Source organism: Microcaecilia unicolor, chromosome 11, assembly GCF_901765095.1.
Source record: "Microcaecilia unicolor chromosome 11, aMicUni1.1, whole genome shotgun sequence".
Taxonomy (NCBI): domain Eukaryota; kingdom Metazoa; phylum Chordata; class Amphibia; order Gymnophiona; family Siphonopidae; genus Microcaecilia; species Microcaecilia unicolor.
This window is the reverse complement of record NC_044041.1, coordinates 141,850,814-141,876,716: the sequence shown is the minus strand read 5'-3', so window position 1 is coordinate 141,876,716 and position 25,903 is coordinate 141,850,814. Positions and strand designations below refer to the sequence as shown.

The 25,903-nt window shown below is 47.6% G+C and overlaps 1 protein-coding gene across 1 annotated transcript in view; it reads right to left on the bottom strand.

Moving 5' to 3' along the window:
* SDHB (succinate dehydrogenase complex iron sulfur subunit B) overlaps positions 1–25,903 on the bottom strand; it is a 245,156-nt gene that overhangs the window by 41,826 nt on the left and 177,427 nt on the right. Inside the window, exon 6 of the mRNA XM_030220146.1 lies at positions 12,235–12,336. Coding sequence (XP_030076006.1) covers positions 12,235–12,336 — 102 coding nt within the window. The remainder of the gene's footprint in view (positions 1–12,234; positions 12,337–25,903) is intronic.

Genomic DNA, 25,903 nt, shown 5'->3' with positions numbered 1-25,903 from the left:
TAGTGACACTGGCGGACTATAAATTGTGCAGCAGAATTTGAACAGATTAAAAGGGAGAGAGATGGCTTAGTGGGAGACCAGTGAGAAGCAAGTTGCAATAGTCTAAGTGAGAGGAGATAACAGTGTGAATAAGGGTTCTAGTAGTGTGCTCAGAAAGGAAAGGATGAATTTTGGAGATATTATAGAGAAAGAAATGACAGGTTTTAGCAGTCTGTTGAACATGTTGTGAGGGTTTACTGAGAAGACGGTCTCAAGGAAACTGAGAGCAGCCCCGGAGGGAGACAGGGAGGCATTCACAAACCTCTTGTAGAGGAGGAGCACGCCCTCTGGTGGCCAAGAGACTGTTTAGAATAAGGAATAAGCCCAGGGACTACCATTCCCACAATGCCCCTGCCACAATACAGGAATCACAGGAAGTGAAGGGGGAGGTGCAGGATTGGGAGATGGTTTCTAATCAGGGAAATGAGGAGCAGCTGGGGGAGCTCTGGGAGGAGGAAGAAGAGATGGAATGGGATAAAAAGGAGGACATAGAGGAGAGCCAGGAGGAGAGTATGGAGGTGGCTGCATGTGCACAGACTGCTAGTGCTAAGGTGAGAGGTTTCTGGACTGCTGTACTTCCTCAACTGTCTAGATTTGGTAAGACAGGATTGATGCAGCTGGGAAGGAACCTGTGGCAGCAAGTAATTCAGAAGGTTCAGCTTGGGGGAAGAGTAAAAGGAACTGGTGTAAGGAACTGGTGATTAACAAAGCAATCAGTGACTAACTGAGGAAGGAAAGGTGGTATTAAGAGCACCAAACTGTGATCAGCCAGTTAGGGGATGAACCCCTGTTTGACATTGTGAATGTGAACAAAGGTCAAATGAGATGAGACAATATAATGTGCTGCTGAAGTGATTACAGCTGAACTGATGTAAATAAAAGAAAATCCTTTATTATAAGACGATTGGAGTGTCTGTCCATTTGTTGGGAAGTACCTACTAAGGGCATAGTGACTGGAGGTAGCCGTGGTTGTGGAGAGCTGAGGAGTGGAGCGGGCCACTGTAAGAGGGCCAGAAGCCAACACTGAAGCATATCGGTTAAGCAGGGTCGGCCTGGACCAAAGACTGGAAGGGGGACCTGCTGACAATGTGCAGAGAAGAGATGACCCCAAGGTTATGAGCTGATGAGAGAGGGAGGATGAAAGTGTTACCCATAGAAACAGAGAATGGGGGGAAGAGGCGAGGTTGGTTTAGGGGGGAAGACAAGAAGCTCAGTCTTGCTCATGTTTAGTTTCAGATGGCAGTGAGACATCCAGGCAGCAATGTCAGACAGGCAGGCTGATATTTTGGCCTGGATTCCTGCTGAAATTTAATGATAAATAGTAGTAGTAGTAGATCTGGGAGTCATCAGCATAAAGGTGATACTGAAAACCATGGGATGAGATCAGAGTACCAAGGGAAGAAGTATAGATAGAAAAAAAAAGAAGAGGATCCAGGACAGATCCCTGAGGTGCACCTATAGTGGATAGAAGTGGCGGAGGAGGAGGAGGAGGATCCACCAAATTATGATGGGAGAGATAAGAAAACCAGGAAAGAACAGAGCCCTGAAATCCAAGTGACAACAGAATATCAAAGAGTAGGCGGTGATCAACTGTGTCAAATGCAGCTAATAGATTGAGAAGGATGAGGATAGACCTTTGGATCTGGCCAGGAACAGGTCATTGGAGACTTTAGCAAGCACTGTTTCAGTTGAATGAAGAGGGCGAAAGCCAGAATGAACTGGATCAAGATTAGCTTGAGATGAAAGAAAGTCAAGACAACGGCGGTGAACAGTATGTTCAAGTATCTTGGATAGGAAAGGAAGGAGGGAGATGGGAGCAATAGTTGGAAGGACAGGTAGCGTCCAATGAAGGTTTTTTGAGGAGTGGTGTGACTACAGCATGTTTGAAGGCATCAGGAACAGTCGCAGTAGAAAGTGAAAGATTGAGGATATGACGGATAAAATGGATGACCGTAGAAGAGATTGTGCTAAGTAGATGGGTGGGAATAGGATCAGAGGAACAGGTAGTTAGTTTTGAAGAAGTAAGAATATATGCAGTTTCCTCTTCAGTGATTTCAGAAAAGGAGGCAGGGGTTGAAGGAGGGTTGAGAGAATGAACTAAAAGGAGAGGTGGATGTGACTTGGCCGAGAATTCAAGTTTAATCTTGTGAACCTTATTGTGAAACTACTTAGCCAGAGTCTAAGGGAAAAAAGTGAATATATGGTGTGAAGCCCCACCCAATGCATCCCAGGATGTACTGGGCAAGGCTGGGTGCCACCATTTTCGAGGCAGTGCTGGGAGTGTTCTACTCCCTCCTCCAACAAAGGTACGGGGGGGGGGGGGGGCAGGGAAGAGGGCCACTAGACCACCAGGTTGGGGGGGGGGCTTGCTTTACGTTCCACTGGAACACCAGGGCTTTTTTGGGGGGAAGCAAGGCGGGTTAGGGGTCTGGAGATCCAACAGATCTCCAAACCCCGTGAACCTGTGTCAGGGTGGCTTAGGGTAGGGGTTGGTGTGGGTACTAGGCCACCAGGGCCTTGCTGTTTCAGGGGGTCTGATGGTCCCACAGACCTCCAAGCCCCTGTGTTTGACAGGTGTGAGCTTTTGACAGACCAGACCTGTCAAACAAATGTGGGAGGATTGTGCCTGAGTGCATGCTTAGGTACAATCCTCCCACACTTTTACCCTATGATCAGAAATAATAGCACACATAAATTTGCATGCTATTATCTCTGATCATAGGGAAAGTAAGCCCCATGCTATTCCAGCACTATTTTTAGAGTGCTGTTTGGAAAAGAGTGGGGCTTTTGATTATCTGGGCATTAGTCTTTACAGAGCTGTAATTTCTCTTTCAACTTCCTTTCTTAAGTAGAGGAGTGTGGTAGCCCTGTTAGTCCACTCTTAAGGTTATCAATAGAAATCAAACAAAATAAAACATGGAAAAGAAAATAAGATGATACCTTTTTTATTGGACATAACTTAATACATTTCTTGATTAGCTTTCGAAGGTTGCCCTTCTTCCTCAGATCGGAAATAAGCAAATGTGCTAGCTGACAGTGTATATAAGTGAAAACATTCAAGCATTACTATGACAGTCTGACAGGGTGGGAGGAGGGGGGTGGGTAGGAAGTATGCATAGGGACATCAAAGCAAGTGAATGATACATACCTGTAGCAGGTGTTCTCCAAGGACAGCAGGCTGATTGTTCTCACGACTGGGTTGACGTCCACGGCAGCCCCCACCAACCAGAACAAAACTTTGCGGGCGGTCCCGCACGCAGGCAACGCCCACCGCGCATGCGCGGCCGTCTTCCCACCCGTGCGCGACCGTTCCCGCTCAGTTGAATGACAAGCAAAAAGATGAAACGCAACTCCAAAGGGGAGGAGGAAGGGTAGGTGAGAACAATCAGCCTGCTGTCCTCGGAGAACACCTGCTACAGGTATGTATCATTCACTTTCTCCGAGGACAAGCAGGCTGCTTGTTCTCACGACTGGGGTATCCCTAGCTCTCAGGCTCACTCAAAACAAGAACCAAGGTCAATTGAACCTCGCAACGGCGAGTGTATAACAGAAATTGACCTACGAAGAACAACTAACTGAGAGTGCAGCCTGACCAGAATAAATTCGGGTCCTGGAGGGTGGAGTTGGATTTACACCCCAAACAGATTCTGCAGCACCGACTGCCCGAACCGACTGTCGCGTCGGGTATCCTGCTGGAAGCAGTAATGCAATGTGAATGTGTGAACCGATGACCACGTCGCAGCCTTGCAAATCTCTTCAATAGTGGCTGACCAAGTGAGCCACCGACGCTGCCATGGCTCTGACACTGTGAGCCGTGACATGGCCCTCCAGATTCAGCCCAGCCTGGGCATAAGTGAAGGAAATGCAATCTGCTAGCCAATTGGAGATGGTGCGTTTCCCGACAGCGACCCCTATCCTGTTAGGGTCGAAAGAAACAAACAATTGGGCGGACTGTCTGTGGGGCTGTGTCCGCTCCAAGTAGAAGGCCAATGCTCTCTTGCAGTCCAATGTGTGCAACTGACGTTCAGCAGGGCGGGTATGCGGTCTGGGAAAGAATGTTGGCAAGACAATTGACTGGTTAAGATGGAACTCCGACACCACCTTCGGCAGGAACTTTGGGTGAGTGCGGAGCACTACTCTGTTGTGATGAAATTTGGTATACGGAGCATGAGCTACCAGGGCTTCAACCCTACGAGCTGAAGTAACTGCCACCAAGAAAATGACCTTCCAGGTCAAGTACTTCAGATGGCAGGTATTCAGTGGCTCAAAAGGAGGTTTCATCAGCTGGGTGAGGACGACGTTGAGATCCCATGACACTGCAGGAGGCTTGATAGGGGGCTTTGACAAAAGCAAGCCTCTCATGAATCGAACGACTAAAGGCTCTCCAGAGATGGTTTTACCTTCCACACAATAATGGTAAGCACTAATCGCACTACGGTGATTCCTTACTGAGTTGGTCTTGAGGCCAGACTCTGATAAGTGCAGAAGGTATTCAAGCAGGTTCTGTGCAGGGCAAGAACGAGGTTCTAGGGCCTTGCTCTCACACCAAACGACAAACCTCCTCTACTTAAAAAAGTAACTCTTTTTAGTGGAATCCTTCCTAGAGGCAAGCAAGACACGGGAGACACCCTCAGACAGACCCAACGCAGCGAAGTCTACGCCCTCAACATCCAGGCCGTGAGAGCCAGAGACTGAAGGTTGGGGTGCAGCAACGCTCCGTCGTTCTGCAAAATGAGAGTCGGAAAACACTCCAATCTCCACGGTTCTTCGGAGGACAACTCCAGAAGAAGAGGGAACCAGATCTGATGGGGCCAAAAGGGCGCGATCAGAATCATGGTGCCGCGGTCTTGCTTGAGCTTCAGTCAGGTCTTCCCCACCAAAGGTATGGGAGGATAAGCATACAGGAGGCCGGTCCCCCAATGAAGGAGAAAGGCATCCGATGCTAGCCTGCCGTGTGTCTGAAGCCTGGAACAGAACAGAGGCAGCTTGTGGTTGGTCCGAGAGGCGAAAAGGTCCCGGAAGATCTTGCGTACCACTCTGGAATGGAGCGACCACTCGTGCGGTTGCATGACTCTGCTCAGTCTGTCGGCCAGACTGTTGTTTACGCCTGCCAGGTATGTGGCTTGGAGGAGCATGCCGAACTGGCAAGCCCAGCGCCACATCCCAACGGCTTCCTGACACAGGGGGCGAGATCCGGTGCCCCCCTGCTTGTTGATGTAATACATTGCAACCTGATTGTCTGTCCGAATTTGAATAATTTGGCAGGACAGCCGATCTCTGAAAGCCTTCAGTGCGTTCCAGACCGCTCGGAGCTCCAGGAGGTTGATCTGCAGATCCTTTTCCTGGAGGGACCACAGACCCTGGGTGTGAAGCCCATCGACATGAGCTCCCCACCCCAGGCGAGATGCATCCGTCGTCAGCACCTTCGTGGGCTATGGAATTTGGAATGGACGTCCCAGGGTCAAATTGGTCCGAATGGTCCACCAGTGCAGTGAAGTGCGGCAACTGGTGGAGAGGCAGATGATATCTTCTAGATTCCCGGTGGCTTGAAACCACTGGGAAGCTAGGGTCCATTGAGCAGATCTCATGTGAAGACGAGCCATGGGAGTCACATGAACTGTAGAGGCCATATGACCCAGAAGTCTCAACATCTGCCGAGCTGTGATCTGCTGAGACGCTCCGGTCTGGGAAGCCAGGGACAGGAGGTTGTTGGCCCTCGCTTCGGGAAGGAAGGCCTGAGCCGTCTGGGTATTCAGCAGAGCTCCTATGAATTCCAGAGACTGGGCTGGCTGGAGATGGGACTTTGGGTAATTTATCACAAACCCCAGCAGCTCCAGGAGTTGAATAGTGCACTGCATGGACCTGAGAGCTCCTGCCTCCGAGGTGTTCTTGACCAGCCAATCGTCGAGATATGGGAACACGTGCACTCCCAGCTTGCTTAGATACGCAGCTACCACCACGAGGCACTTTGTAAACACCCGTGGGGCAGAGGCGAGCCCAAAGGGCAGCACACAATACTGAAAGTGCCGTGTGCTCAGGCGGAATCTGAGATACTGTCTGTGAGCTGGCAGTATCGGGATGAGAGTGTATGCGTCCTTTAAATCCAGGGAACATAGCCAATTGTTTTTCTGAATCATTGGCAGAAGGGTGCCCAAAGGAAAGCATCCTGAACTTTTCTTTGACCAGGAATTTGTTCAGGCCTCTCAGGTCTAGGATGGGACGCATCCCCCCTGTTTTCTTTTCCACAAGGAAGTACCTGGAATAGAATCCCTGCCCTTCCTGCCCGGGTGGTACAGGCTCGACCGCATTGGCGCTGAGAAGGGCGGAGAGTTCCTCTGCAAGTACCTGCTTGTGATGGAAGCTGAAGGATTGAGCTCCCGGAAGACAATTTGGTGGCAGGGAGGCCAAATTCAGGGCGTATCCGCACCGCACTATTTGGAGAACCCACTGGTCGGAGGTTATGAGAGGCCACCTTTGGTGAAAAATGTTTAACCTCCCTCCGACCGGCAGATCATCCGGTATGGACACTTTGAGGGCGGCTATGTTCCCATGGATCCAGTCAAAAGCCCGTCCCCGGCTTTTGCTGTGGAGGCGCAGGGGGCTGCTTAGGCGCACGCTGTTGACGAGAACGAGCGCGCTGGGACTGTCCCTGTGCCTGACGAGGCCTTCGGGCCGGCTGGGTGTACCTACGCTTGGTAAAGGCATAGGGCGCAGCCTGCCGGGCCCGGGAAAAACGTCCACCTGCTGAGGTGGATGCTGAAGGCGCCCGGTGGGAGAGCTTGTCGAAGGCGGTTTCCCGCTGATGCAGTTGGTCCACCAGCTGCTCGACCTTCTCGCCAAAAATATTATCCCCCCGGCAAGGGACGTCGGCCAGTCTCTGCTGGGTGCGGTTGTCCAGGTCAGAGGCACGCAGCCATGAAAGCCTGCGCATCACTATACCTTGGGCCGCAGCTCGAGATGTCACGTCACAGGTGTCATAAATACCCCTGGACAGGAACTTTCTGCACGCCTTCAGCTGCCTGACCACCTCTTGAAAAGGCCTGGACTGCTCCGGCGGGAGCTTGTCAACCAGGTCCGCCAGTTGCTTCACATTATTCCGCATGTGGATGCTCGTGTAGAGCTGGTAAGACTGGATGCGGGTCACGAGCATGGAAGATTGGTAGGCCTTCCTCCCAAACGAGTCCAGAGTGTGAGACTCCCGCCCCGGGGGCGCCGAGGCGGTATCCCTCGAACTCCGTGCCCTCTTGAGAGCAGAGTCCACGACCACCGAGTCATGAGGCAATTGGGGCCGCATTAACTCTGGGTCCGAGTGGATTCTGTATTGGGACTCTGCTTTCTTGGGGATGGTGGGATTAGATAGTGGTCTCAACCAGTTCCGAAGCAGTGTCTCTTTGAGGACATTGTGCAACGGTACCGTGGAGGACTCTCTAAGTGGTGATGGATAGTCGAGGACCTCGAGCATCTCAGCCCTCGGCTCATCCACAGAGAAAGGGAAAGGGAATGCAAATAGACATATCCCTGACAAAGGAGGCAAAGGAGAGGCTCTCAGGTGGCGAGAGCTTCCTCTCCGGTGAAGGAGTGGGGTCGGAGGGAAGGCCCACAGACTCCTCCGAGGAGAAATATCTGGGGTCCTCCTCCTCCTCCCCCCACGAGGCCTCTTCCTCGGTGTCGGACATAAGCTCGTGCAGCTGAGTCCTCAACCGGGCCCGGCTCGATGTCGAGGCACCGAGGCCTCGGTGGTGTCGTCGAGCGGTGGACTCCCGCGCCGGCGGGGATGAAGCTCCCTCCATCGACGGGGACCACCTGCGTGGCGGTCGAGACCGGCGCCGCAAGCGGCGTTGGCGTCGAAGGCCTCGGCACCGGGCTAGAGCTCGCCGGCGCCACAGTCAACGGCGCCGAGGGCGCAAGCACCCCCGGCGCCGGCACAGTCTGGCGGCATCAGCCCTTCCAGGATCCCCGGAAGGATGGCTCGGAGGCACTCGTCAAGGCCCGCTGTCGGGAAAGGCGAGGGGGCCGGTAGAGGCGTCGGTGCCGGAAGCTGTTCGGGTCCAGGAGACTGCACCGAAGTGCTGGGACCCTGACGCGGCGGTACCTCTACTACAGAGGGGGACCTCTCCTCTTGACGCTGTCGCTTCCTCGGCGTTGACTCCTCTCCGGCGCCGGGAGCATCGATGGCGACCGATGACGGTGCTTCTTCGTTTTCTTGCGGTGCCCGTCATCGGCGCTTGGTGGAATGGAGGAGGAGGTCGATCCCCCTCGGCCTCGAGGGACCGGGTTCGGTCCTGAGGGCCCTGGGTAGAGGGAGTGACCGGGGCCGATTGCCCACGCGGCCTCTCACCCCTGCTGTCGCCGGAGGACCGGCGGGCCGCCGGGACCTGTGCTCCTGGGGTCGATGCCATCAGTGCCGATTTCGTGGACATCGATACCGGTACCGAAGAACCGGCCGTCGATACCGATGCCGTCGAAGTCGACGTCGGCTGGCGCAAGTTCCAAAAAGACGGTCCCGAAGAACTTGCCTCGCTACTTGTGTCCGTTTCCGGAGACCGAGACACAAAGTACACGACTTGGTATCGTGCTCTGGCCCGAGGCACTGGAGGCACCAAGCGTGTCGGTCTGCGAGATATGCCGGCCGCACCGACCACACTTTTTAAATCCACTCGGGACCTTCGAGGACATCGACGGAAAAATCGCGTCGGCGAAATCAAAGTCGTCGATGGTGGCGGTAAAAAACACACCTCGAAAATAAATCGACCGCGCGGCCACAAGGCGACACCCCCGCTAAAAGACGAGGGAAAAACAAGTTCAGCGCGTTTTTTTTTTTTTTTGAAAGAAAACTAAAGAGAAAATTAAGAAAAATAAGAAGATTCGCGAACAACGCGATCCGGTTTCCGGGGCTGACAGAGAGAGAGACGAACACGGCTCTCTCCAGCGCGGAAAAGAAAAGACTGAGCGGGAACAGTCGCGCACGGGCGGGAAGACGGCCGCGCATGCGCGGTGGGCGTGCCCTGCGTGCGGGACCGCCCGCGAAGTTTTGTTCCGGTTGGTGGGGGCTGCCGTGGACGTCAACCCAGTCGTGAGAACAAGCAGCCTGCTTGTCCTCGGAGAATATCATTGATAGTCTAACAGGATGAACTGAAAATATCATCACAGAACTTGATCAATCTGGCACTTTAGTGCAATGGAAATTAAGCAGTTAACACTATGACTTGGGAAACCTCGCTCCATCAGGCATATTCCTCCTGTCATCTACTGTAATTGTCTTAAGAGCCTTAGTGGAAAGATCAACTGTTTCTATTTCAAACAATAAACTGTTGTGGGAAACAGAATATTCTGAATGCTATATGGAAGAAAAGCAAAGATTAATTGTTTAGAGAGTATCTGAGCTGCCTTAAAATTATTTGCATTCAGATGTCAGGATTAGTCTAGAGAGCTGCACGGGAATGGGGATTGCGGTAATCCCATGAAACCCACAGGATAAATGTAGGTATGGAAGAAGTTCCAAGGGATTCCCATGGGGATGGATGAAGTTACTGTAGGATTCCCACGGGAGTATAGTAAATATATGGTGACTCCAGAATGAGAGTTGAAATGAACTAAGAGAGGCAATTGGAGCACCAGAATGAGGCTTGGAATGCCCAGAGAGGCAGCCGGAACACCAGACCGAGGCTTGGAACACTCATTGGTTGAAAAAACAAGGGAGGATGTTGGGGTTGAGAAGAAATAGAGGGCTGCAAACAAGTAAATAATAGTGTCAATTCCTGCGCATATAGGTGGGGATGGAGGAGATTAATTGTGGGGATGGAATGAATCTTAGTGGGTGAGAGTGGGTATGGGTTAGATTCCATTCGGGTTAGGTAAAATTTCTGTCCCTGTGCAAATCTCTAGCTTAGTCCACTACTAGCACAGTTCTCTCTAAATAATACATCTCTAGTAACTGGCTTCTCTCTCATGCACATTGTGGGCTTCACTTTAAATTTAGGGGTCCAGAGACCCCCAAGAAGGCTGGAGTGACCTTAAATCTGACTCCATCTCTAAATAGCACCAGTACTGGGGTAATCAAGGAGTTGTGAAGTTCTAAAAGGAATTGCCACTAAGAGAGACGTTAGAACTAAGGAAAAGATACCAGCCTTATGACAAACTGGATTTAGATTACAAGTTATACAATGCAGCGAAAGATAGCCTGATACAGCAAAAGCATTTATACTTACAGCCTTTCATCATTAAGTGAAGCCCACAAATCATCATTTGGAATGAGGAGTTTATTTGCCAAGGTACAAGTCAAATCAGTGATTGACAACAGGCACGTACAATCAATTAATTATAGGAATATAATAATCCAGCTGCAAACAGGTGTTAATTAATTCCTAATCTTTTATAATTTCTTTTACCAATTAGAGGTTTTACAAGGGAAAGCAATTAGGTAATTTGTCAATTCTGCTGGACACATTGTTTTCCCTTGGAGAGAAAGAGTGCCAACCCTTCTCTCTAGCTTAAACCAGGAAATACCCTGATTTTTATAGGTGCCCTCAGGATATGGATAATATGACAGTAGATATACCTGATTGGATCTATGCTACTACTACTTAACATTTCTAGAGCGCTACTAGGGTTACGCAGCACTGTACAAAATAAACAGAGAAGGACGGTCCCTGCTCAAAGGAGCTTACAATCTAAAGAACGAAATGTCAAGTTGGGCAGTCTAGAGTTCCTGGGTAGAGGTGTAGGTGCCGAAGGCGACGTTGAAGAGGTGGGCTTTAAGCAGAGATTTGAAGATGGGCAGGGAGGGGGCCTGGCGTATGGGCTTGGGGAGTTTGTTCCACGCGTGGGGTGAGGCGAGGCAGAAAGGGCGGAGCCTGGAGTTGGCGGTGGTGGAGAAGGGTACAGAAAGGAGGGATTTGTCTTGAGAGCGGAGGTTACGGGTAGGAACGTAAGGGGAAATGAGGGTTGAGAGGTAAGGAGGGGCTGCAGATCGAGTACATTTGTAGGTTAGTAGCAGAAGCTTGAATTGAATGCGGTACCTGATCGGAAGCCAATGAAGTGACTTGAGGAGAGGGGTGATATGAGTGTATCGGTTCAGGCGGAAGATGAGGCGTGCAGCAGAGTTCTGAACGGACTGAAGGGGGGATAGGTGGCTAAGTGGGAGACCAGTGAGGAGTAGGTTGCAGTAGTCAAGGCGAGATGTAATGAGAGAGTGGATGAGAGTTCGGGTGGTGTGCTCAGAGAGGAAAGGGCGGATTTTGCTAATGTTATAGAGGAAGAAGCGACAGGTCTTGGCTATTTGCTGGATATGCGCAGAGAAGGAGAGGGAGGAGTCGAAGATGACACCGAGGTTGCGGGCGGATGAGACGGGGACGATGAGGGTGTTATCAACCGAAATAGAGAGTGGAGGTAGAGGGGAAGTGGGTTTGGGTGGGAAGACAAGAAGTTCGGTCTTGGCCATGTTCAGTTTCAGGTGGCGGTTGGACATCCAGGCAGCAATGTCGGATAAGCAGGCCGATTCATGTGGTGCAGTGCTTAGACCAGTAGCCTGGGAATCAGAAAGTGGCTGGTTCATGCTAATGTCATGTTTGTCACTGATTGGCTCATGCTAATGAGTAGCTTCTATCTTGCTAACATGGTTTTGTCTTTAGCTCGCTTGACCACAAATCTTAAGCAAGACCCTGCATCCAGCTACACCTTTCCTTTCTCACACCATGGCTGACCACAATCCTGCTCACAGGAAAGTCTCCCTTATTTAGGCCTCAATCCGGGCTACAAACTAGGCCATACTTTTCAAGTAAGCTCCCAGTTATGTCAGCCATCAGATTTCTGACTCAGCCAAGGTCTGTAATGGCCTGAGCTCTATGACTGGGCCCACCACCATTCCAGTGGGGGGGGGGGGGGGGGGGGGGGGGGGGGGGTCTCTGGCTGTACCATAATTATACACCATTTATCTGTCTTAACTTAAACAAATAACTTATCCATTTAAGTTTAGAACCACATATCTAGCCATCATACCTACAAGAATGGTGCAGCAAAAAAATCTGCTTACCTTTATGCAGAAACTACCCCTCTAAATACTGACCACTTTTCTTTTTTTTTTTTTTTTTTTTACAGCAGCTTTACTTCTGGTCTCAGGAAAATACTAAGGAGACTCAAAATGATCTGTCTTCCAATATGGCAGCAGATGAAGAAAGGTTGTAGCAGTCTTCTCACCTGCATGAGCACTGCAGGCCCTAAATATTTGTCTCCGTTCCACCAGTAGCTGGGGCAGCTAGTACTGCAGCAGGCACATAAAATGCACTCATACAGACCGTCCTGGATTAAGAAGACACCACAGAAGATTCTTAGAATGGGGGAAAAAAAGACTGGGTAATTTCTGAATGGTTAACTACTTCTAAATGCATCATTCTAGCAAACACTAGCATAATATACTTCTTAAGAAAAAAAACTTCCAGACGGGTAACTGTGCTAGTCTGGAGTAGTAAAAATGACAAGAAGCTGGTGGCAGCTTACAGACTAACCAATGTATTGAGTAATGAGCTTTCAAGAATGAGAGTCCATTTTGATAAATGCATGATGAGGTTGGAAAATTCCAGTAGAAGTCCACCCAGGTGGAGAACTCTGAAATCCCACGGGGTATAGTAGAGGCAAAAGGATGGTAGGAAATGGATGACATGAGGCAACAGTTGTCAGTCACTTTGTTACAATTTTTGCCAAATTATACACAACAGTGGTTCCCAAACAGGCTTGCATTCACTGTTTTCATTGCATACAAATAGATCTCGTACATACTCATTGTAGATATCCTAAAAACCAGGCTGGTTGTGGACCTCAAGGACTGCATCTGAGGACCCTTGAAGCAGTGCACACAAATCTCTCATGAATATTCATTGTGGGTTATCCTGAAAACCTGATTGGCTGGGGTGCCTCTAGGATCAGGTTTGGGAAGGTAAAATTATGTCTTATCTGATAATTTTCTTACTTTTAGAAGAAGCAGATGAATCCAGGAACTGGTGGTTTATATCCATCTACCAGCAGGTGGAGATAGAGATAGTCAAACTGAAAGCAGTGATATCAGACGATCAGCCCCTCCATCAGTTAGTATGTCACATCCGAAAGCAGTAGCCAAGAATAACACAGAACTGTAAACCTTCCTCACAATCGAAAAATGCAACTCAGCAACCTCAAACAGAACCCAAGTTGCAAAACTTAAGAACACAGGCCCCCGAGAGCCAATGATCCAGAACTTCAGCTGTGGAGTTCCCTCTCTTCTGAATCTCCTTGAGCACCTGAAAAAGAGCCAAAGATGATCAGGCGCCCTTGGACTGAAAGAAAAATGACTAGCTAGACAGAACATGTGGTGGCCAAGACAGGGAGGGACCCTGGATTCATCTGCTGCAACTAAAGGAAAGAAAATTATCAGTTAAGATATAATTTTACCTTCCTTAGCACCTGCAGCAGATGAATCCAGGAACTAGTGAGATGTACCAAAGCACTCCCTAAGTAGGGTGGCAAGCCACCGCCCCCCTGGGTCAACACCACTGCTCCAAAACGCAAATCTGCCTGCGCTGTCACATCCATTCTGTAGTGCTTCGAAAAGGTATGATGGGACGTCCAAGTAGCCACCTGACAAATCTCATCCAACGGGAAAACCGACGATTCTGCCCGTCACCTAAGCTCTTGTGGAGTGAGCCTGCAATGCAGCCAGTGGATCTCAACCATCCAAAATGTAAGCCAAAGCAATGGCTTCCTTAAGCCAGCGGGCAATAGTCATCTTTGAGGCTGTCACCCCTTCGAGGCCCTGAGAGCAGCACAGAAAGGTGGTCCGAAAGTTGAAAGTCATTTGACCTCTCTGCAGTAGCGTAGCCAGCGATTAATTTTTGGGTGGGCTTGGAGGTGGACTGGGTGGGCACAGACCTCTTTCCTCTCCACCGTCCACCCCCCGCCTGCCGCCGCCACCACATTTTGTGTCCACCTGTGACCACCCCGCCCGCGACAGCCCCCTGCACTGACCTGAAGCGCGTTCTCCCTCCAATCCAGCACCGGCGATCATAGCCAGCCTTCTACCACGTCCAGCGCGCGTCGTCGGAGCTTCTTCTCAGGCGCATCCCGCCTACTCTGCAACTTCCTGCTGGACGTGGTAGAAGGCTGGCTATGATCGTCGGTGCTGGATTGGAGGGAGAACGCGCTTCAGGTCAGTGCAGGGGGCTGTTGCGGGTGGGGCGGGCCTGTAGCAAAAGTGGGTGGGCCTGGGCCCATCCAGGCCCACCCGTGGCTATGCCCCTGCCTCTCTGAAAGTAGTGGAGGAGAACCCTCCAAACATCCAACAAGTGAAGAGTCGCAAATCCTCCTGTTGAAATATACGATATGATATGAAAGGCCAAAAAGACCGTCTGCAAAAAGGACAGAACTGTACAAAACCTGAAGAAATGGATCCTGACACAACAACGCCTGAATCTCCGACATTCGGCAAGCCGACACAATGGTCACCATGAACAACATTTTCAGCGTCAAATCCTTTTCCCAACGCCCAGTGCAACGATTCAAACGGCATCTTCTGAAGAGCTTGCAGCACCAGGTTCAGCCGCCATGCCGGGCATAGCAGACGAAAAGGAGGGCGGAGGTGTAGAGCCCCTCAGAGAAAGCGAACCAAATCTAGGTGAGCCACCAGAGAAGTACCGGCTATGTGTCCTCTATAACACAAGAGAGCCGCAATCTGAAACCGGAGAGAATTATAGGTCAAACACTTCTGCAGTCCATCCTGCAAGAAGGCCAACATCTGAGAAACGGACACTTTAAGGGGAGATCCTGCGTGTGTAGCACACCACGCCACAAATGTCCACCATACCTGAGGATAGGCCGCAGTGGTAGAATGCTTCCGAGCCTGAAGCAAAGTAGTTATCACAGAGTCCAAATATCCCTGGACCGCTCAAAAGCCAGGCCGTAAAACCAAAGTGGGAGGGATCTTCCATTCGTACCGGACCATGATGCAATAGATCCTGGGTCACCGGAAGACACAAAAGCGGGTCCTTCAGATGACGCCCCAGATCCGCATACCAGTCGACAGGGCCAATCCAGAGCCACCAGGACGACCGAACCCCTGTGCCGTCCTATCCTGTGCAGGACGTGCCCAATCAGGGGCCACAGAGGAAAAATGTACAGCAGCACTGACTCCAGCCACAGCTGCAAAAGGACCCAAGCTGTTTTTTTCTGCTGAAGAAAGTAGGCACCTTGGAATTCTCCCAGGCCGCCATCAGGTCGATCTCCAGCATCCCCCAGGTCGCCATCAGGTCGATTTTCAGCATCCCCCAATCCTAACAGATCAGCTGGAACACCTCCGCAGACATCTCCCATTCCACTGCATACATGAGAGTCCGACTGAGGAAGTCCACCCGGACATTGTTCTGGCCTGCAATGTACGCTGCCGACAGGCAGAGAATATGAGCCTCCGCCCAATCCAACAGACAGAGCACCTCAGCTACTAGAGAAAGACTCTGCGTGCTCCCTTGCTGATTGATGTAAGTAACCGCTGTCATATTGTCCGATAAAACACATACTGCTTTGACCTCCAATAACTCCTGAAAACATAGGAAGGCACTGACCACCGCTCTCAGTTCTAAACGATTGATGGGCCACGTCGCTTCCAATGTAGTCCAATGCCCAATGTAGTCCAATGGGGAGAAAATGGGCTCCCCAACATGAAAGGCTGGCATCCGTCACTATTATGACCCATTGCGGGGAGGCCAATGGCAGCCTCCACTGTAGGTTGAAGGTGCGAAGCCACCATGTCATACCGCATCTCGCCTGAGCCAACCACAGAAGATGGCTTTGGTAGTCCTTGGACACTGGTGACCAACGGCTCAGGAGAGAGTGCTGTAATGGATGCATTTGTGCCCTCACCCATGGCAACACCTTGAGCGAAGCTGCAATCGAGCCCAGCACTTGAACATAATCCCACAACAAGCTGCATACCTGCAAGAGCAAATTGATCCTCCGTCCCTCCGGAAGGAAAACTTTCACTTGCTTCGTGTCGAACGGAACCCCCAGATATTCCAAGGACTGAGTCAGCACCATGTGACTCTTAGCAAAGTTGATTACCTAGCCCACAGATTGCAAGAGTGCAATGACTCTATCGACGGCCACCTAGCTCTCCTGCACTGACGCTGCCAGAATCAACCAGTTGTCGAGATAGGGATGCACTCATATCCCTCGTGTCCAGAGAAAGGCTGCCACCACGACCATGACCTTGGAAACGCTACGGGGCATGGTCGTCAGACCAAAGGGCAACTCTCAAAACTGCAAGTGGCGCCCCAAGATGGCAAAATCAGAATATGCAAATAGGCCTCTGAGGTCCAGCGCTGTCAAATACTTCCCAGTTGAACAGTCACAATGAAGGACCACAAGGTCTCCATGCAAATATAACAAACCCTCAGAAACTGGTTCACCTTCCAGGTTGAGGATGGGCCGAAAAGAACCTCCTTTCTTTGGCGCCATGAAATATCGACCTGTGCTAACCTTGAGAGGGGGCACCAGAACCACAGCTCCCAATTCCCTCAGCGTGGCCTGTACCACCGCTCGTTTGGATACCGTGTCATATTGAGACTCAAAGAAGGAATCTGCGACGGGAGAGTAGAATTCGATTTTGTAACTGTTTCAAATAATATCCAGCACCCACTGGTCTGAAGTGATCTTGGCCCACTTCTGAAAGAAGAGGGTCAGCTGACCCCCCCCCCTATCCACTGCACCCTGGAGTAGGCTGGTGCCCCATCACTGGAAGGAGTGAGGATGCACCGGAAGCTCTCTTATCATTACGAAAGGAAGAGCGCTGCTGGAATCTAGGGTGTTGAAAACCTGCTGAAGAACGGTCTGGCCGGTACTGGCACACCTCCTGAATTCGAGGCCTCGAAGGTCCCGCTCAAGAAGCAGGCTTGGGCTTATCCTCTGGGAGACGATGGGATATGGAATCTCCCAAATCATTCACAATCTTCTCCGAACAGCAATTTACTCCAATAGAGTAATATGGTCAGTCGCTGCTTGGAAGCCATGTCCGCCGACCAATGACTGAGTCACAACGGACACCGCAAAGTAACTACCAAGGCCATCTGCTTGGCTGAAGCCCATATCGAATCATACAAGGCATCTGCCACCTCCATCTGAGGCAACACGGGCCACCTGATAGAGGTCTTGCTTCAGTGCCTGGTGAAGCCAGCTGAGCAAGGTTCTAGCAGCGTAAGAGCTGCAAATTGATGCCTGAAGCGCCAGGGCCATGTCCTCAAAGGATCACTTGAGTGTAGCTTTCAGATGTCTATCATGCATGTCCTTCAAAGCTACTCTGCCCTCCACAGGAAGAGTAGTCTTCTTGGTGACCGCAGTCACCAGAGCATCCACCTTAGGGAGCAAAAACTGCTCTACCTGGTCTGTGCCCACTGGATAAAACTGAGCCATGGCTTTCACAACCTTGAGGCCCCCTCCATCTGGGTCCGACAACTGTGCAATTAAGTTCCTCAATGGCCTCACACACCAGGAACATGGGTGTTCGCCATCTTTGGATTGACCACTGCTGACACATCAAGGTCAGCAATATTTAAAGCCTGCAACGTATCAAAGACAGAAGTTCCTCTCTATGAAGGAGACACACCACAGTCGGGTTCCTCTTGGAGGAGCTCACCCTCCTCCACATCCTCTAGCCCTGCACGCCACAATGAACCCTTGGAAGCGGCCACCAGAGAGGCGGCAGAGATCACAGGAACTAAAGATCCCACCTCATTTAAGGGCAGGATCTTCCCCTGGGCAGAAAGACAGATGACCCAGGTCTCCAATGGGGCCCCCTGGGACCACTGGAACCAAAGCCGTAAGAGGATGGGGCAGGGCACGCTTCAAAATATAAGCCTGGTGTATAAGCAACACAAATTTGGGTGAGAAAAACTCTCTCTCGAGTCTCCAGCCCCAGCAGCCCCCCCGAAGGCTTCCAGAACACTCCCTTGCAGGGCACAGCACAGGCCCCAAAGGCTTCCAGAACACTTCTTCCAGGGCAGCCACCTCGGCATCCACAAGGGGAATAGCTATTCGCACTAAATCTGCAGACAGCGGGACAGGGACTGAAACCGCGTCAGCGATGGTCGACAATATTTATTGTCGACCATACTTTTATCTTGACAATGCTGTGAACTTATATACTAGTGGTGCTACCTACCTAATTTATACTTATATCATTCATACAATCATTCATCCTTACTCGACTGAGCTCTTCTTCACCAAAGAGCTAACTGCTCAACATAGAACAGGTTTCTTATCTGTCTTGTTTCATACATCGCAATTATTAACAAGTAAATGTATCCTCCAGTTCTTGTAACTGTGGATCCAAAATGTCTGCGTATGCACAATGTCTCAGTGTGCTCTTCGTAATCCTATATAACTGGTATGCTGAAGCTTGTTTTGTAAATCCTTTTATTGGTGCTTTTGATGCTCCTTTGTGTTATTATAATGCTCTTCCAGTGTGAAAAGTCTCTCTGTGTGCTGTATAAAACTGTGCTGCTTCTTTCTAAGGTCTTCAGTAATTAAGTAAGCTGTTTCCCGCTGTTTTCTCACATGAATATTGTCAATGCCCTAAGCGTTTCGTTCATCGTGTCAGAGGACCACTGAGGGGCGGCCACGTCTTCTTCTTGCTGCAGGAGCGCAGCGCCACCCTGCCGGGCCTCAACACTCTCCAGTCTCCCAGCCTGTGTGATGACTAACTGTTCAACCATCCCCTCACCTCTACAACATAGCAGCCTCTCCTCAGATTCTTACCTTCAAACACCAACACAGCTCTTAGAACTAAGGAGTCTCTACATCCTGAAGCAACACATTTGAATATTTAACGGTCTTCCCCAGACTCCTACCTTCAACCACCAACACAACATCTGAATATCTAACCGTGAGTAAATTATCTACACTTAATCAATAAATGAAATACCAGATAAAAAAAGAGACCACTACATAAGCCCCTGAGCCAGGCGATACAGTCCTAAGAACCTTAGGGCCCTGGAGCATCATGACTCAATAGCGACTGTAAATATATTATACTTATGAACTCAATAAAATCCTTAACTCTGACCACTGACATAGCTCCTACAGATCTTACCAAAACACTACCTTAGAAACCACAAGGACTCAAAATCAAAATGAACACCTTTAAACTGATCCTAATAATTTACTCCTTAACATTGATTCACACTACTCTAACCACTCCACTCACAGAAATTAACATGATACCCATATTACACACACACCAAAGATTGATAGGACATAAAACTCCTTATCAATCTGACAAGAAGTCAAACAACGAAAAAACACCAACACACGGACAACCACAACAGAAGGGAAATAAAGGCACTACTAAAATAAAGGAACGACAACTAATAAAAATCCACACATCACCAAATACGGGCCCATACCAAAAAAATTCAAGTGGGATACACAAATGCCAGATCAGTAGTCAATAAAACAATAACTATAACAGATAGTGGCCTAGTGGTTAGGGTGGTGGACTTTGGTCCTGGGGAACTGAGGAACTGAGTTCGATTCCCACTTCAAGTACAGGCAGCTCCTTGTGACTCTGGGCAAGTTACTTAACACTCCATTGCACCATGTAAGCCGCATTGAGCCTGCCATGAGTGGGAAAGCGCGGGGTACAAATTTAACAAAAAAAAAAACAACAACAAAAAAAACAGACAATCTTGACGTACTAATTATCAGTGAAACCTGGATCCATGACCATAAGGACCCCATAATTTTGGAACTTTGCCCCCCAGGCTACAAAATTACCCACTGGACAAGGAAAGAAAAAAAGAGGAGGAGGTCTAGCACTAATCTACAGATCTCACTTTACTGTAACAACAACTGCCGAGTCTATAACACCAAAACTTGAAATCGCTTCAGTTAGAATTAACCATACTTGCCCTGATTGACAACCACCAGGCAATTGGCAAGAATGCCAATCACACTTTATGGATTTCATATTGAATACCTGTGTATCTAACTCCAACCTAATCATAATTGGGAATATAAATATACACCTAGAAGACCCTAATGCAACCAATGCACGTGAATGCAAGGACTTCCTCCAGCTATGGGACCTTAGCTGGCCTAGCATGCAAGTCACCCATGTCAAAGGACACACAATTCACCTTATCACGCACAAACTATCCTCAGACCTAAACCTTATACTAACAGATACTAAATGGACAGAGATACCATGGTCAGATCACTATAAGCTAAACTTCACCCTATAGTGGCGGAAAAAAAGTACGCACCTCAAACAAGAACCCACAACCTACACTACGAGAGGCCAAATTGACCCTGTAACATTCTGGCAAGAGATCTACAATAATGAATGGACAGCACAGATTCCAAACACTTTCTGCTAAACTGGGACGACAGATGTAGGAACATACTAGACAAAATTGCACCATTACAAAACAGGACTACACGAAGATAAAACTCAGTACCTTGGTTCAACGAAGAACTGAAATTACTAAAAACACATGTTAGGAGACTTGAGTGAAGAAAATTAAAGATGAACAGACACTTAATGCATGGAAACAATTGCAAAAGAAAATACAAATACTCAATAAGACAAACTAAAAGACCATACTACAAAACCAAAATAGGGCCAGACTACAAAGACGCACATAAACTTTACCAACTCGTGAATAAACTAATAGACACCACACCGGTTACCACAACCAGCAGACACCCCATCGGCAGACAACCTTGCCAAATACTTCAATGAGAAAATTATAAAACTACGATCCACGTTACCACTTAATACCACTGACCACGAAAAATTCATGGATTGCCTGGACCCAACCCCCGATGAATACCCAGCAGATCGAACCTGGAATAACTTCGATCTGCTAACCGAATAAACCATCACTCAAGCAATCAACAAATTCTCCAAAACCCACTCCAAACTGGATATTTGCCCCAGCAATCTAATAAGGTCCGCCCCCAAACGCTTCATAACAGACCTCACGTCACACTTGAATTACATGCTACAACACGGACTTTTCCCCAAGGACAAAGGAAATATACTACTTACACCTATACCCAAAGACTTAAAGAAAAAACTAAATGACACAACCAACTATCGACCAGTAGCATCCACCCCCCTGATAGTCAAACTAATGGAAAGTATGGTAACCAAACAACTTACCAACTACTTGAACAAATTCACAATACTACATGAATCACAGTCAGGATTTTGATCCAACCATAGCACCAAAACAGTGCTAACCACTTTCATAACCAAATTCAAGCAATTAATTGCAACCGGAAACAATGTGCTGCTCCTACAATTTGACATGTCCAGCGTGTTCGACATGGTCAGCCATCAAATATTCTCGAACATCTTAGACTACTTCGGGATTGGAGGAAACGTACTAAGATGGTTTAAAGGCTTCCTAACAGCAAGAACTTATCAAGTGATCTCAAAATCAAAAACGTCAACACCATGGAAACCTGAATGCGGAGTACCACAAGGATCACCGCTCTCATCAACTCTTTTTAAGTTAATGATGACACCTTTAGCCAAATCGTTATCCAACCAAGGACTCAACCCATACATCTATGCAGACGATGTCACGATATACATCCCGTTTAAACACGATCTAACCGAAATCACAAATGAAATCAAACACAGCCTCCAAATAATGAACTCATGGGCGGACGCATTCCAACTAAAGCTAAACGCAGAAGAAAGACACAATGTCTCATTCTAGATCCTCACAATATAACACAAACAAACCCAATAACAAACACCCAGAGAAATATTCCGCAGCCTGGTACAATCGATGGTGCTAAGCCATCTAGACTACCTGCAATGCCATCTATGCCGGATGCAAAGAACAAATCATTAAGAAGCTTCAAACCCCTCAAAACACAGCAGCCAGACTCATATTTTGGAAAGCGAAATACGAAAGCACCAAACCCTAAGAGAAAAACTACATGGGCTCCCACTAAAAGAATGAATTGCGTTCAAAGTTTGCACCCTGGTCCACAAAATCATTCACGGGGAAGCCCCGACCTATATGTCAGACCTCATAGACCTGCCTTCTAGGAACGCAAAAAGATCAGCATGCACATTCCTCAATCTCCACTACCCCAACTGTAAAGGCCTAAAATACAAATCCACATACGCAACCAGTTTCTCCTACATATGCACGCAACTATGGAACGCAATACCGAAGGCCATAAAAACAATGCAAGACATAACTATCTTCCGAAGGCTACTGAAAACTGACCTGTTCAAGAAGGCATACCATAAACATCCATCCTAAATACTAAATAATAAGACTGAACATGAACTAGACAAAACCGAACTCATCACTTGACTGACTAACCTCATTGCTATTAATGAACAAGCACTACCACTTTAACCTTATGTCGAAAATGATTTCTCTATAGTCGATGACCTAACGTAAGTTACAATCCAATCTATCACTCAGGAACCTATATGCAATACCATAATGTATTCTTCTTTACCATTTATGTATGCACCTTAATGCAATACGATTTGTAATTCTGTTACCCGGAAATGGCAATCGCTATTACGGCAAATGTAAGCCACATTGAGCCTGCAAATTGGTGGGAAAATGTGGGATACAAATGCTACAAATAAATAAATAAATAAATAAATAAATAAATAAATAAAGCGTCTTCAGGGGCTTCAACTGTAAACACAATAAATAAGATGCAGAAGCTTTACATAATCGTATTTCTACCCATACACTTCTTAAACAATATCTCTGCATTACTGCTCACCTGGAAGTTCATTCAAACTTTATTCTGAGGCTTCTGCCGAAACAGTCCCCTCCATGGTGTGCTCATGCGCAGTCTGTATTACCCTCGTGTCTTGATCACTGCCCTGCTCTCTTAATTTATAGACTCACCCACTCTACTTCTTTATTCAGTCCCATAGGAGTCACTATTCTCCACTCTTACATCATGTGCTGTTCTATCTGCAGCATTTTTTGTAAAACGTTACTGCCCCTACTCAAACCCATTTGTTTTAGTACTACAAATCTTACATCTTCTACTGTATGAGCTTTGGTAAGCCAGTTTAACTGAAGGGGTGTCCACCTTCAATAATCTAATGTTGCTGAAATGTTGGGCAATCGTATGTTTTACTTTCTTTCCAGTTTGTCCTATGTAAAATAAATCACAAGGACATTTGATAGCATATATTACAAATGATGACCGGTACTCAGTGGATGATAATAACTGGAACTTTTTCAGACTCTTCCGATTAGGGATGTCTATGCTCTGCATGACCATTGCATAAGCACAATAAGTGCACCCTTTACAACTATGATGGCCCCTTTGATCATTGACACTCTTGTGTATTTGTTGTTTTAATTTTTCTCCTAAATTCCGTCCTCGTTTGTAGGAGAACCGAGGTGGTTCCTTAAAGACAGAATGAATACCTAGCATGGCCCAATACTTTCGTATGATCTGAGTTACGTGTTGAGAATGTGCTACATATGGCAAGATACATGCCAATCTTGCATCACTTAGTTCTGTGCTCCTGTGAAACAACCACTGTCTTTGTACATTATAAGCCCTTTCGAAAACTTTGTGTATGATCTTGCCTGGATATCCTCATTCCTTAAATCTTTTTTTCATTAAAGAAGCTTGTTTTACATATTCCTGTTTTTGAGAACATATCCTAAGTATGCGTAAAAATTGCCCTGCTGGTATTCCATTTTTTAAAGGGGCTGGGTGGTGGCTAGTGTAATGGAGCAAGGTATTCCTATCAGTGGGTTTACGGAACACTTGGGTAATAAGCTCATTTATGTTCCATAGTATCTTGACAACCAGAAATTCTACTTCACTACCTCCTATATGTACAGTGAATATTATGTTTATCACATTTGTTCAAATACACTAAAAAATCTTGTAATATTCGTGTGTCTCCATTCCAGATCAGCAATATGTCATCTATGTATCTTATCCACTGATGGATATGTGACATAAACTTGCTCTGATAAACAAATCTGGTTTCAAACTGAGCCATATATAAATTGGCTATCGTGGGAGCTACCGTGGCTCCCATTGCCACTCCTTTGATATGTAAAAAATATTGTGATTCAAATGTGAAGCAGTTATTCATAATCTCTTTTTCTGCTATGCTGATCAACAATACGTTCTTTTCGTGAGAGTAGTCCATGGCGTTTAATTGGTTGCTAATTAATTCTAACGCTGCTTCCTGTGGAATGTTAGTGTATAATGCTGCTACATCAAGGGTCACTAATGTGAACTTCTTGTTAGTGTTCCCTTCTAAGGTCTCTAATTTTTGTAATAAATGTGTAGAGTCTCTAATGTATGACTTGGATATTGGGGACAGCTGTGTTAAGATGAAAGTCTAAATACTGGGACAATGGTTCCAATAAGTACATAAGTACTGCCATACTGGGAAAGACCAAAGTTCCATCGAGCCCAGCATCCTGTTTCCAACAGTGGCCAATCCAGGTCACAAATACCTGGCAAGATCCCAAAAATGTACAAAACATTTTATACTGCTTATCCCAGAAATAGTGGATTTTCCCCAAGTCCATTTAATAATGGTCTATGGACTTTTCCTTTAGGAAGCCGTCCAAACATTTTTTAAACTCCGCTAACCTGACCGCCTTTACCACATTCTCTGGTAATGAATTCCAGAGTTTAATTACACGTTGAGTGAAGAAATATTTTCTCAGATTCGTTTTAAATTTACTACATTACAGCTTCATCGCATGCCCCCTAGCCCTAGTATTTATGGAAAGCGTGAACAGACGCTTCACATCTACCCATTCAACTCCACTCATTATTTTATAGACCTCTATCATATCTCCCCTCAGCCGCCTTTTCTCCAAGCTGAAGAGCCCTAGCCGCTTTAGCCTTTCCTCATAGGGAAGTCGTCCCCATCCCCTTTATCATTTTCGTCGCCCTCCTCGGCACCTTTTCTAATTCCACTATATCTTTTTTGAGATGTGGTGACCAGAATTGAACACAATATTCGAGGTGCGGTCGCACCATGGAGCGATACAAAGGCATTATAACATCCTCATTTTTGTTTTCCATTCCTTTCCTAATAATACCTAACATTCTATTTGCTTTCTTAGCCACAGCAGCACACTGAGCAGAAGGTTTCAACATATCATTATCGACGACATCTAGATCCCTTTCTTGGTCCATGACTCCTAATGTGGAACCTTGCATGACGTAGCTATAATTCGGGTTCCTCTTTCCCAAATGCATCACTTTGCACTTGCTCACATTAAATGTCAACTGCCATTTAGACGCCCAGTCTTTCAGTCTCGTAAGGTCCTCAATACAGAGCCTCTTCCATTTACTATAGGACGTCCTGGGGGATTTGTGGTGCTTTTGTGTATTTTTGGCACAAAGTGTATGTTAGGTACACTGTTTTAATGCTAATGTAAGACTTTTTGTTAAATTACCGTATGTAAATGATTGTGTGCCTTCCATTTTGTCTACGTCCTGCAGGACCCATTTTTGAAAAGTGTCAATGGCACTATCTATGTATCCTGGTGGGATCCAGGTGGAAGGTAATTGATATTTTGATGAAAAAGATTGCTCTGTCCCCCTAGGACCCTCTTGTATTTCTTTTTCTCCAAAATGCAATCTTAATCGTAACTGTCTAAAAAATCTGTGTAAATGCTGCTTCATCTGAAATGAGTCATAAAATTGTGTAGGCACAAATGATAAATCCTTAGACAGTACTTCGTATTGCTCTTTAGTTAACTCGTGTGATGAAATATTAATCACATTTAGTGTTGTTTCCATGTTGGTCTCTTGGGGCGAGCTCCTAACGTTAGACCTGTAGTTTGTACTGTTTGCTCGA